General features: G+C 39.1%; 2 protein-coding genes across 2 annotated transcripts in view; both read left to right on the top strand.

The window, feature by feature from the left end:
- ATP13A4 (ATPase 13A4) overlaps nt 1-12,225 on the top strand; it is a 143,901-nt gene that overhangs the window by 62,025 nt on the left and 69,651 nt on the right. Inside the window, exon 3 of the mRNA XM_060149282.1 lies at nt 6,306-6,452. Coding sequence (XP_060005265.1) covers nt 6,306-6,452 — 147 coding nt within the window. The remainder of the gene's footprint in view (nt 1-6,305; nt 6,453-12,225) is intronic.
- Nucleotides 3,069-3,563, top strand: LOC132520771 (developmental pluripotency-associated protein 3-like). The gene has a single exon (XM_060149484.1). It carries the CDS (start codon nt 3,069-3,071, stop codon nt 3,561-3,563), a length of 495 nt encoding a protein of 164 aa, XP_060005467.1.

Below are 12,225 nucleotides of genomic sequence, written 5' to 3'. Positions count from 1 at the left end.
CACTTCACAGTGACACATTTTCCCTCCCTTTCTTTTTTTTTTTAATTTATTTATTGGTTTATTTATTTATTTTTGACTGCATTGGGTCTTCGCTGCTGCACGCAGGCTTCTCATTGTGGTGGCTTCTCTTGTTGCAGAGTACAGGGTCTAGGCACGTGGGCTTCAGTAGTTGTGGCACATGGGCTCAGTAGTTGTGGCTTACAGGCTTAGTTGCTCCACGGCAACTAATGTGGGATCTTCCCAGACCAGGGATCAAACCCACGTCCCCTGTATTGGCAGGCGTATTCTTAACCATTGCCCCACCAGGGAAGTCCCTCCCTCCCTCTCTTTGCCTTCTTTTCCCCCTTAAAAAGTTGGATGAATTTCTTTTTTTTAATTAAAAAAATTTTAAATTATATAATTTTTAAAGGTTACTTTTCATTTATAGTTATTAAAATATGCATGATTTTACAGAGTCCTTAACAGAGTAGTAAACAAGAGAAAAGCCAGTGATACTACCTTATTCTAAGAAAAATGTCTCACTGTGGCATATTTATTTAACCTATACATTATACAGTATAAGTATAAATAAATGTATAAGTAAAATGTATAAGTAAATAAATGTATAAGTATAAATAAATGTATAAGTAGGTTATACATTAACCTACTTTACATTATACAGAATTACGAGTTAAAAGACCCCAGAGGTAAAAGTGATGACAGGAATGGAGCTTACAGGCGAATATATCCAAGCACCTTCAATTTAGCGATGCTACAGACTGTGATAAGATGAATTCCAGTCTCGCCTAGACTAAAGCATGCAGTTGGTGCATTGGATTAACACTGGTCTGTGGGAGCTGGGAAGTTTCAATGGTCCAATTTGCTTTTCTCTTTTTAGGGATTACAGTCTAGAGGTCTGTTTGCTTTCACACTGGGCTAAAGGGTGACAGCTTGATTTGGGGAATCAGATGTTCTGTTGCTAAGAGATAGAAATTCTGAGCAACTGGACGCTATTTGTTACAGAGTGTAGAATTCAAGGTGATATTTATCGATTTATTAACATTTTATTTATTTATTTATTTAATTTTATTTTTCGCTGTGCTGTGTGTTAATTGCAGCATAGAGGACCTTCGTTGAGGCATGCAGGATCTTTCCTTGCAGTGTGCGGCTCTTTGCTGCAGAGCACAGGCTTCTCTCTAGTTGTGGTGTGCGGGTTTTCTCTCTCTAGTTGTGGCTCGTGCGCTCCAGGGCACGTGGGCTCTGTAGTTTTGCAGCACGTGGCTCTCTCGTTGAGGTGTGCAAGCTCAGTATTTGTGGTGTGGGCTTAGTTGCCCCGTGGCATGTGGGATCTTAGTTCCCCAACCAGGGATTGAACCCGTGTCCCCTGTATTGGAAGGCAGATTCTTTACCACTGGACCACCAGGGAAGTCCCTCAAGGTGATTTTTATACATGAGTCACAAACACCGTGGGGACGACTTGTTGAAACAAAGAGGAAGGAGCCAAGGTATAGCGTGGGAAAACCTGACCTCAGGTCTCTGTTCCCTCCTGCTCCCCATACCAGACTGGCTTGGGCAATTCTAAGCCTTGTTGATGAAGAGTTTTCTCATCTGCAAAATGGATACCATAGTTTTGCCTTTGGAGAATTGTGAGCCTAAAATAGGAAAACTGACACAAAAAGTGTTTATAAACTGCAAAGCAATCATTTGAAAATTAGTAGTTAGTATTATTTTGCTTCATTTAAGAGGACCAACAGGAGCTTATCTTCCTTATTGTTCTCACTTGGTGGCCTGAGGTCTCTGGTCCTGATGCCATTTTTATAATTTGTGTTCCTATTTACCTACAAATTATGTGTTTTCTTATGAAGTTTTTCATTGAAACTTTGTTCTTTGGCAATCCTAGTTCAGGCTGGATATAAAAGTGTCAGTCCAGTCAAATTGTATTGTTGAACAATGAATGTAGAATAGAGCAGAGGGTAAGATGGGACTCTGGAAGGGCTGGGGGATGAGGGTGTCAAACCCCTGCTCTAATGTTTACCAACCGCGACTTAGTTTCCTCACTTGTAGAATGGGGTTGGTAATGAACAGTAACTACCTCATAGGGTTTTTAAACTTTAAATGAAAGAACACACATGTGGCATTATGTGCCTAGAACATAATAAGTGCTAAACAAATATTGTTTTTATTACTGTTATTATTAGAAACTCAAAATTGTTCTCAGAACAGAGACCACATGATCTTTTGATGTGGTCAAAGGCAAAGTTGTATAATGCTGAGCTATGTCAAGGTGTGATCTAGGGAGTTGTTGGCACATTCCACAGTATCTAGAACATGTCCACAAGTTCAGTGGCTTAGTCATTGGAAATGTAGCCATCTTTGGTCATTCTTAGGCTTTGAAGGTAACTCCATACAAATTTGATTTGATTTAATTTAGTCATCTTTTCAAAAAATGCGGTAATAGCCAATTTTACTGGTTTTTAAAATTAATTCATTAACTTCCAAATTTCTACTAAGGTTTTTTTCCCCTTCCCCTCCTCGCTCTCCCACCCCTCCTTTCCTCTCTTTTTCTTTTCTTTCCATAACCTCCTTCACTTTCCCTCCTTTCCTCTCCCTTTCCCTCCCCTCCCTACTTCCTTTGCTTTGCTTTTCCCTCTCCTCTCCCTTTTCTCACTGTTCTCTCCCTCTCCCTCTCTCTCTCTCAGAATCTGTGCCAGGCCTGGCTGGAGCACAGACATCCATCAAACATGATCCCTACCCACAGTCCAAGAGGAGTGATAAGGTGAGGGGGCAAAGGGCAATGCCATGAGGTAGAATGTGGTGAGAATCTCAAATACCCTGATGGTTTAGAGGACAGATCACCCAGAGAAATTAGGGTGGTTCCCATGACATGAACTTTGAGCCAGACCCTGAAGGATGGTTAAGATCTAGCCCCATGAGGTTGGATTTCCACGGTGTGTCAGCTTGGATTTTTCTCCCTCTTTCTTAGCTCTATAGTTCTTCCAGGCTACTTTGTAGCAATTTGAGTCTAAAGCATCACCTGCCACTGGAACCCAAAGGTCTAGGAGGAGCTTCAAGCTGTGACAAGACTCCCAATGGATTCATCTGAGGTTAACCCAACCTGGACCCTGGAGTCTCCTCAAACATCCATCGATGAAAATTCCCAGGCAATTCCAGTTGCCTCTCAGCCTATGTCTGAAGTGTTAATAAAGAACCTCAGTAACCTGACGGCAAACCCTAGTATCAAATTGCCATTCATTCTACCAGAATGTCTACGTCAACCAACTGGGCGGTTACTTGGTGAAACCATACCCTATAGGAGAGGGGTGAGGACCGTGTTAACTGATCGGAGAGATAAGATAGAACGTCTGATTCAATCTGTTAAAAAACGCTACAGCAAAGGAGTTCCTCGGTCTGACTCTCAAAGAGAACCATGGCAGAATGATGTTGAGACTCAGTCAAGAGGGCAAAGGTTTAGAAGTAGCTGTCGTTTTTGCTGGTTTCATAGAGATCCTTCTGAGGATAATTATGAGAATTATTACAACAATAAGTATTACAGTAATTATGACATGGAGTCGAAGGAGCCATAAACCTTATTCTTGTACTATTTTTTATTCCTGGTAATTTTAGGATCATTATGAAGCTTGGGAAAGATTGTGCACCAATATTTTGATAACCTATATTACAAGTTCTGTGATGTCCATTTTTCTTGCATCTCTTTACTACCTTAATACAGTAACTTATAAGGAATCTATGTAGCTTGCATTTGAATGACTTGAATATATTTTAGTTCCACTTTGTGAAACAAATTAACTTGTGTGGAAGGAAAGTGAAGAAAACGATGGGTGGCTTGACCACAGAATTGTTAGAACAGCATGTTGAATTGTAATAAAAATTTTTGACGTGCTGTTTCAATTTTCAGTAGCAAATAAATGTGTTTATAGGGGATCTTATTAAAATTTGAGACTTATTTGAGTACCTTTAAAAAAATTCTTGTTATTTTAGACTTGTTTTTTTCTTTTTTTTTCCTACGGTACACGAGCCTCTCACTGCTGTGGCCTCTCCCGTTGCGGAGCACAGGCTCCGGACGCGCAGGCTCAGCAGTCATGGCTCATGAGCCCAGCCGCTCTGCAGCATGTGGGATCTTCCCAGACCGGGGCATGAACCCGTGTCCCCTGCATTGGCAGGCAGACTCTCAACCACTGCGCCACCAGGGAAGCCCTAGACTTGTTTTTGCTGGCTATGTATTAACTGAATAATACTTATCCCCATCATATTCCCAGGGTGTAAATATCCAGCATTCTAATATTTTGTGATATTGTCCTGTTGGGAAGGAAGTTTATACATTTGGGTAAGGTTAGAAAACAAGGGCACAGACATTTGCACATATTAACCTCTTGGAAGAAGTTATCAGTTGATCTTGGTTGGAGGGAATTGAAAGAATGATAGTGGTATATAATACTAAGGGAAGATGCAGCCCCAATGGTGTTTTAGTTCAGTTATTTTCTTTCATAACCTAAGTGTACACAGACCTGGATTTCTTTGTGGGATAAAAGAGATACATAAAACTCATCTTCTGCCGTCCAACTATCTTTTGTTCACTTTAAAAATATATTAAAGAATTGGGTACATGGGACTTCCCTGGCGGTCCAGTAGTTAGGACTCCTGCTCTTTCACTGCCCAGGGCCTGGGTTCGATCCCTGATTGGGGAACTAAGATCCCACAAGCTGTGTGGTGTGGCCAAAAAAAAGAAGATCCAGTTGCAAAGCAACTAGAGACCTGGTGGTATTCAGAATGAAGCAGAAATAGCCCAAACCTGGACGACTGTGCAAACAAACGGCAAAGAAGTTCAACAGTGATGTTAAAAAGGGATATTAAATATTAATACCCATCAAAGTAGGTCTTCAGAGGTTGTCCTACTTAGAACTACTCAAACCATCATGGTCTACAGCATGGGTGAATGTGGGTGGTCTTGAGGTTTTGTTAAACTTGCAAGCTGTTCCTAGAGGCAAGGCCGTCTTGACTGCTGTATGCATTTGAAAATCATTGACTAGTGAAAAAACTTATTTGTTGTAATCGTGTTAAATTTATTAAAAAAAAAAAAAGATCTAGCCCCACGAAGACTTAAAGAGAGGAGAGAAGGATGCGCATTCCAGGCTGAGGAAGCAGCAGGAGCAAAGGCATGGAGGTGGGCCTCTCCTGAGGAAAATCAATGTAAGAGATTAGCTACAACAACTACTAACCCTTCTCCCTGCCTTTTGCAGAGTCAGCTCAGACACTCTTCATGGCAAAAGTGGGTGTGGTGGAGACAATCCCTTGTTCTGACCTACATTCCCACGCATCAAATTGTTTCCCAGGCTTGACTTCCCTGGCCATTCTTCCTAGCTCCCAAGGTTTACCAGACATCCAAGTGGAAGTTATGTGTGGCATTTACCCATTCAGATAGTAAACTATTATCACATCAGTCTCTAAGGGACCATTGTGGTACCTGTTACTCAATCCAGCACTCCTCCCTCTAGTTTTATTCTGTGTTGGAGTCATCAGTGAACTGCAAAGGGAAGCAGCTTCAATTAGGGTCACGCATGAAGATACCTTCCTCAATGCTACCTGTGCTAACATCTTGACAATTATCCTTGGGCATGCTCAGTTCATATTTTCAGTATTTTTCCCATCCATTCATCAAACTTTCACTGAGCAGATCAAAATTCCCCACGTGGATGGGATATAAGGGACGGTAAAACATGGTCCTTACCTTCAAGATAGTCTAGAAGAACTAAGAGAATGCAAGGCAGAAGGGAATTGGGAGCACAAGAGAAGGACAGTGAAAATCTTTTAGAATTAGTATAGTGACAGTTCCCCAAACCACACCTCCCCAACCCAAGAACGTGTTAAAGAGGTTGTTCTGGAAGAGGTGGAATTGTTAAGCCTCAAAACATGGGAATAGTTCTGTTGACCTGGCCTCCTAAACCTTGAGACATACAGAAACACTTTGGAATGCTTGCCTGTTTTTTTTTTTCCCCTGTGAAATTTGTATGTGGCCGTAGCCCCATGGTTGGAGGGTAATAGGGAAAACTAGCTCTTACCTGAGCATCTGCCTCATGACTCTTGAGCGTTGTGTGTGCCAGTATCCACATCCTGATTCCTCAGTAAGTGATGGCAAGACTTTTCCCCTCAAGGCTCTAGATCTACCAGATTTCAAAGGCATAGGACTCTGTCAAGAATGTTTAACTCTGTAACCATACAGAATTATATTCAAATAATGTTTTTCAGGTTGAATTCTAGACTGATGACCTCTCTTAACTTCACGGGGGTTTTGGTGTTTATTTCCTCAGGATGAATTCCAAACTTACTCTTGGAAAAAGGTAGTGTGGATCTGCCTGTCAGCATTGAACAGTGCATTTCGGCTCATTCCTGATCACCCTCTCATCACAGATGAGGAATATATCATAAATAGAGCCATAAGAAAGCCAGACCTAAAGGTAAGTACACTTATGGCTCCTGCAGGTGCTAAAGAAATTTAATCATTTTTCCCTCCAAGTGCAAGATTAAATTTATATATAGCCAAAACTTTAGAATAACAATAAATAGAATATAACCGTTAAAAATTGTGAAGCACTACATTGTATACCTGTAATTATATAATATTGTACAGCTACTGTACTTCAATACAAAAATATTAAATTCAGATCCTCCACTGTGCCAATCTTCTTTTTTTCCACTTGTAAGCTCTTTTTTAAATTTGAATTTTATTTATTTATTTTTTATATAGCAGGTTCTTATTAGTTATCTATTTTATACATATTAGTGTATATATGTCAATCCCAATCTCCCAATTCATCCCCCCCCACAACTTTCCCCCCTTGGTGTCCATACATTTGTTCTCTACATCTGTGTCTCTATTTCTGCCTTGCAAACTGGTTCATCTGTACCATTTTTCTAGATTCCACATATATGAGTTAATATACAGTATTTGTTTTTCTCTTTCTGACTTACTTCCCTCTGTATGACAGTCTCTAGATCCATTCACATCTCTACAAATGACCCAATTTCATTCCTTTTTATGCCTGAGTAATATTCCACTGTATATATGTACCACATCTTTATCCATTCTGTCGATGGGCATTTAGGTTGCTTCCATGACCTGGCTATTGTAAATAGTGCTGCAATAAACATTGGGGTACATGTGACTTTTTGAATTATGGCTTTATCTGGGTATATGCCCAGTAGTGGGATTGCTGGGTCATATGGTAATTTTATTTTTAGTTTTTTAAGGAACCTCCATACTGTTCTCCATAGTAGCTATATCAATTTACATTTCCACCAACAGTGCAAGAGGTTTCCCTTTTCTCTACAGCCTCTCCAGCGTTTGTTGTTTGTAGATTTTCTGATGATGCCCATTCTAACTGGTGTGAGGTGATTCCTTATTGTAGTTTTGATTTGTATTTCTCTCATAATTAGTGATGTTGAGCAGCTTTTCATGTGCCTCTTGGCCATCTGTATGTCTTCTTTGGAGAGATGTCTGTTTAGATCTTCTGCCCATTTTTTGATTGGGTTGTTTGTTTTTTTAATATTGAGCTGCATGAACTGTTTATATATTTTGGAGATTAATCCTTTGTCCATTGATTCATTTGCAAATATTTTCTCCCTTTCTGAGGGTTGTCTTTTTGTCTTGTTTACAGTTTCCTTTGTTGTGCAAAAGCTTTTAAATTTCATTAGGTCCAATTTGTTTATTTTTGTTTTTGTTTCCATTACTCTAGGAGGGGGGTCAAAAAAGATCTTGCTGGGCTTCCCTGGTGGCACAGTGGTTGAGTCTGCCTGCCGATGCAGGGGACATGGGTTCGTGCCCCGGTCCGGGAAGATCCCACATGCCGCGGAGCGGCTGGGCCCGTGAGCCATGGCCGCTGAACCTGCGTGTACAGAGCCTGTGCTCCCCAATGGGAGAGGCCACAACAGTGAGAGCTCCATGTACCACAAAAAAAAAAAAAAAAAAAAAAAAAAAAAAGATCTTGCTGTGATTTATGTCAAAGAGTGTTCTTCTTATGTTTTCCTGTAAGAATTTTATAGTGCCTGGCCTTACATTTAGGTCTTTAATCCATTTTCAGTTTATTTTTGTGTATGATGTTAGGGAGTGTTCTAATTTCAATCTTTTACATGTAACTGTCCAGTTTTCCCAGCACCACTTATTGAAGAGAATGTCTTTTCTCTATTGTATATCCTTGACTCCTTTATCATAGATTAGTTGACCATATATACGTGGGTTTATCTCTGGGCTTTCTGTCCTGTTCCATTGATCTATATTTCTGTTTTTGTGCCAGTACCATACTGTCTTGCTTACTGTAGCTTTGGAGTATAGTCTGAAGTCAGGGAGTCTGATTCCTCCAGCTCTGTTTTTTTCCCTTAAGATTGCTTTGGCTATTCGGGGTCTTTTGTGTCTCCATATAAATTTTAAGATATTTTGTTCTAGTTCTGTAAAAAATACCATTGGTAATTTGATAGGGATTGCATAGAATCTGTAGATTGCTTTGGGTAGTATAGTCATTTTCACAATATTGATTCTTCCAATCTGAGAACATGGTATATCTCTCCATCTGTTTCTGTCATCTTTGATTTCTTTCATCATTGTCTTATAGTTTTCTGAGTACAGGTCTTTTACCTCCTTAGGTAGGTTTATTCGCAGGTATTTTATTCTTTTTGTTGCAGTGGTGAATGGGATTGTTTCCTTAATTTCTCTTTCTTATCATTCCTTGTTAGCGTATAGAAATGCAAGGGATTTCTGTGCATTAATTTTGTATCCTGCAACTTTACCAAATTCATTGATTAGCTCTAGTAGTTTTCTGGTGACATCTTTAGGATTATCTATGTATAGTATCATGTCATCTGCGAACAGTGACAGTTTTACTTCTTCTTTTCCATATGTATTCCGTTTATTTCTTTTTCTTCTCTGATTGCCACGGCTAGGACTTCCAAAACTATGTGAATATGAGTGGTGAGAATGGACATCCTTCTCTTGTTCCTGATCTTAGAGGAAATGCTTTCAGTTTTTCACCACTGAGAATGACGTTTGCTGTGGGTTTGTTGTATATGGCCTTTATTATGTTGAGGCAGGTTCCCTCTATGACTACTTTCTGGAGAGTTTTTATCATAAATGGGTGTTGAATTTTGTCAAAAGCTTTTTCTGCATCTATTGAGATGATCATATGGTTTTTATTCTTCAGTTTGTTAATATGGTGTATCACGTTAATTGATTTGCGTATTTTGAAGAATCCTTGCATCCCTGGGATAAATCCCACTTGATCATGGTGTATGATCCTTTTAATGTGTTGTTGGATTCTGTTTGCTAGTATTTTGTTGAGGATTTTTGCATCTATATTCAGTGATATTGGTCTGTAATTTTCTTTTATTGTATTATCTTTGTCTGGTTTTGGTATCTAGGTGGTGGTAGCCTCATAGAATAAGTTTGGGAGTGTTCCTTCCTCTGCAATTTTTTGCAAGAGTTTTGAGAAGGATGGGTTTTAGCTCTTCTCTAAATGTTTGATAGAATTCAACTGTGGAGCCATCTGGTCCTGGACTTTTGTTTGGTGGAAGATTTTTAATCACAGTTTCAATTTCATTACTTGTGATTGGTCTGTTCATATTTTCTATTTCTTCTAGGTTCAGTCTTGGAAGCTTTTACCTTTCTAAGAATTTGTCCATTTCTTCCAGGTTGTCCATTTTATTGGCATAAAGTTGCTTGTAGTAGTCTCTTAGGATGCTTTGTATTTCTGCGGTGTCTGTTGTAACTTCTCCTTTTTCATTTTTAATTTTACTGATTTGAGTCCTCTCCCTCTTTTTCTTGATGCATCTGGATAAAGGTTTATCAATTTTGTTTATCTTCTCAAAGAACCAGCTTTAGTTTTAATGATCTTTGCTATTGTTTTCTTGTTTCTATTTCATTTATTTCTACTCTCATGTTTACTATTTCTTTCCTTCTACTAACTTTGGGTTTTGTTTGTTCTTCTTTCTCTAGTTCCTTTAGGTGTAACTTTAGGATGTTTGTTTGAGATTTTTCTTGTTTCTTGAGGTAAGATTGTATTGCTATAAACTTCCCTCTTAGAACTGCTTTTGCTTCATTGCATAGGTTTTGGTTTGTCATGTTTTCGTTGTCATTTGCCTCTAGGTATTGTTTGATTTTTCCCTTTGATTTCTTCAGTGATCTCTTGGTTGTTTAGTAACATATTTTTTAGCCTCCATGTATTTGTGTTTTTTACATTTTTTTCCCTGTAATTTATTTCTAATCTCATAGCATTGTGGTCAGAAAAAATGCTTGATATAATTTCAATTTTCTTAAATTTACCGAGGCTTGATTTGTGACCCAAGATGTGATCTATCCTGGAGAATGTTCCTTGTGCACTTGAGAAGAAAGTATAATCTGCTGTTTTTGGATGGAATGTCCTGTAAATATCAATGAAATCTATCTGGTCTATTGTGTCATTTAAAACTTTTGTTTCCTTATTAATTTTCTGTCTGGATGATCTGTCCATTGGTGTAAGTGAAGTGTTGAAGTCCCCCACTATTTTTGTGTTACTATCAATTTCCTCTTTTATAGCTGTTAACCTTTTCCTTATGTATTGAGGTGCTCCTATGTTGGGTGCATATATATTTATAACTGTTATATCTTCTTCTTCGATTGATCCTCCACTGTGACAATATTTAACTGACAGTATAGGACATTATAAAGAACATGGATTTTGGGGCCAGACAGAGCTCAATTCAGATCTCAGCTTCATCCCTCAAAACTGTGCAGCCTTGGGTCAGTTACTAAACTCTGCTGAGCCTCAATTTTCTCATGTATAAAACGATGATATTGCCTACCTCTAACATTAATTGATAAAATTCAGTAAATTAAGAAATACAAAAATCAGTATGGTGGCAGGTATATAGTAGATGCTCAGTGCATATTAACTGTTAGTAGCATCATGCCCTATATTATAATCTATGCAGCAGGGCTTGTCTTACGGTAAAGGTAACCCCCCCTTCCAAATGTTCTAGGTAGTTTATGTTTGTAAAATGATATTATCATTCAAATGTATTTGGTCTACTCCTTTCCCATCATATTAAATTAGTATTACTTGGATTATGACTAGGTAACATTCATATTAAAAACATATTTTATAACACAGACTGCTTTCTCTTCAATCTATATATGTGTAGACAACTGTTTAAATTGGTTTTATGAGCTCAAGGTCAATTATTATTTTTTTTTTGGCGGTACGCAGGCCTCTCACTGTTGTGGCCTCTCCCGTTGCGGAGCACAGGCTCCGGACGCGCAGGCTCAGTGGCCATGGCTCACGGGCCCAGCCGCTCCGCGGCATGTGGGATCTTCCCGGACCGGGGCACGAACCCGTGTCCCCTGCATCGGCAGGTGGACTCTCAACCACTGCACCACCAGGGAAGCTCAAGGTCAACTTTTTAAAATAATAAAAGTCAATTGCTGAGCAGTTTCTTTTCTGTCAATTGTTATCACCCAGTTGTCATAACTGCCAAAATAAACAAAATCAAAAGAGATGAAGCACCCAACCAACAGATTGCTTAATTTTTTTAGATGGCCATTCACCTGAGGATAGACAACGCAAATCAGCCTATGGACATGGCCTCAGAATATTATTGACCTCCACCATCTTTAATCGCATCAAACAAATAAGTGGACAGACAAATGGAGAAATGTTCAAATAAACAAACAAAATGTGAGGAAAGGGCAGAGGTCTTGAAATGGAAAGTTCTGGCACCCAGGCTTGATATCTTTGTTTACCAGCATACAGCATAGGGAGTTTGGTTGGTTACTGCCTCCCTGGGCCTTGAGTTTCTTATTTATAAAACAAGAGTAGTAATGCCTTCTCTGCCTGTTTCTCAGGGCTGTCATGAAACTAAAATGAAAAGAATAATAAGGTGATTTGTGAGTGATAATGAGCTATATTCATATAAAGGACTGAAACTTTTATTAAAATTGGAAGATATGTCACAGGCTTAGCCACAGCAACAATGATGACAATGACAGCAATAACACAATACCAAAATGATAACCGTTCAGGACCACATAGGGGGAGTTTGGAGACTGCAGCAAATGTAGGCTAAGAGGAGACTCCAAGGGCTATTTTGTAGGATTACATGCAAAAGTGAAACCCATGGCTTAACCTGTTAAACAGAAATGAAGAGTGGGATGCCTGAGGATTGGAACAATTTCTGGTTCTGAGCGGAAAGATGCAAATCACCCCA

The sequence above is a fragment of the Lagenorhynchus albirostris genome, chromosome 5 (assembly GCF_949774975.1).
Source record: "Lagenorhynchus albirostris chromosome 5, mLagAlb1.1, whole genome shotgun sequence".
Classification (NCBI taxonomy): domain Eukaryota; kingdom Metazoa; phylum Chordata; class Mammalia; order Artiodactyla; family Delphinidae; genus Lagenorhynchus; species Lagenorhynchus albirostris.
This window is presented reverse-complemented; position numbering and strand designations above follow the sequence as displayed.

Coding starts and splice junctions, on each gene's coding strand:
- LOC132520771 (XM_060149484.1), top strand. CDS start 3,069: ATGGATTCATCTGAGGTTAACCCAACCTGGACCCTGGAGTCTCCTCAA.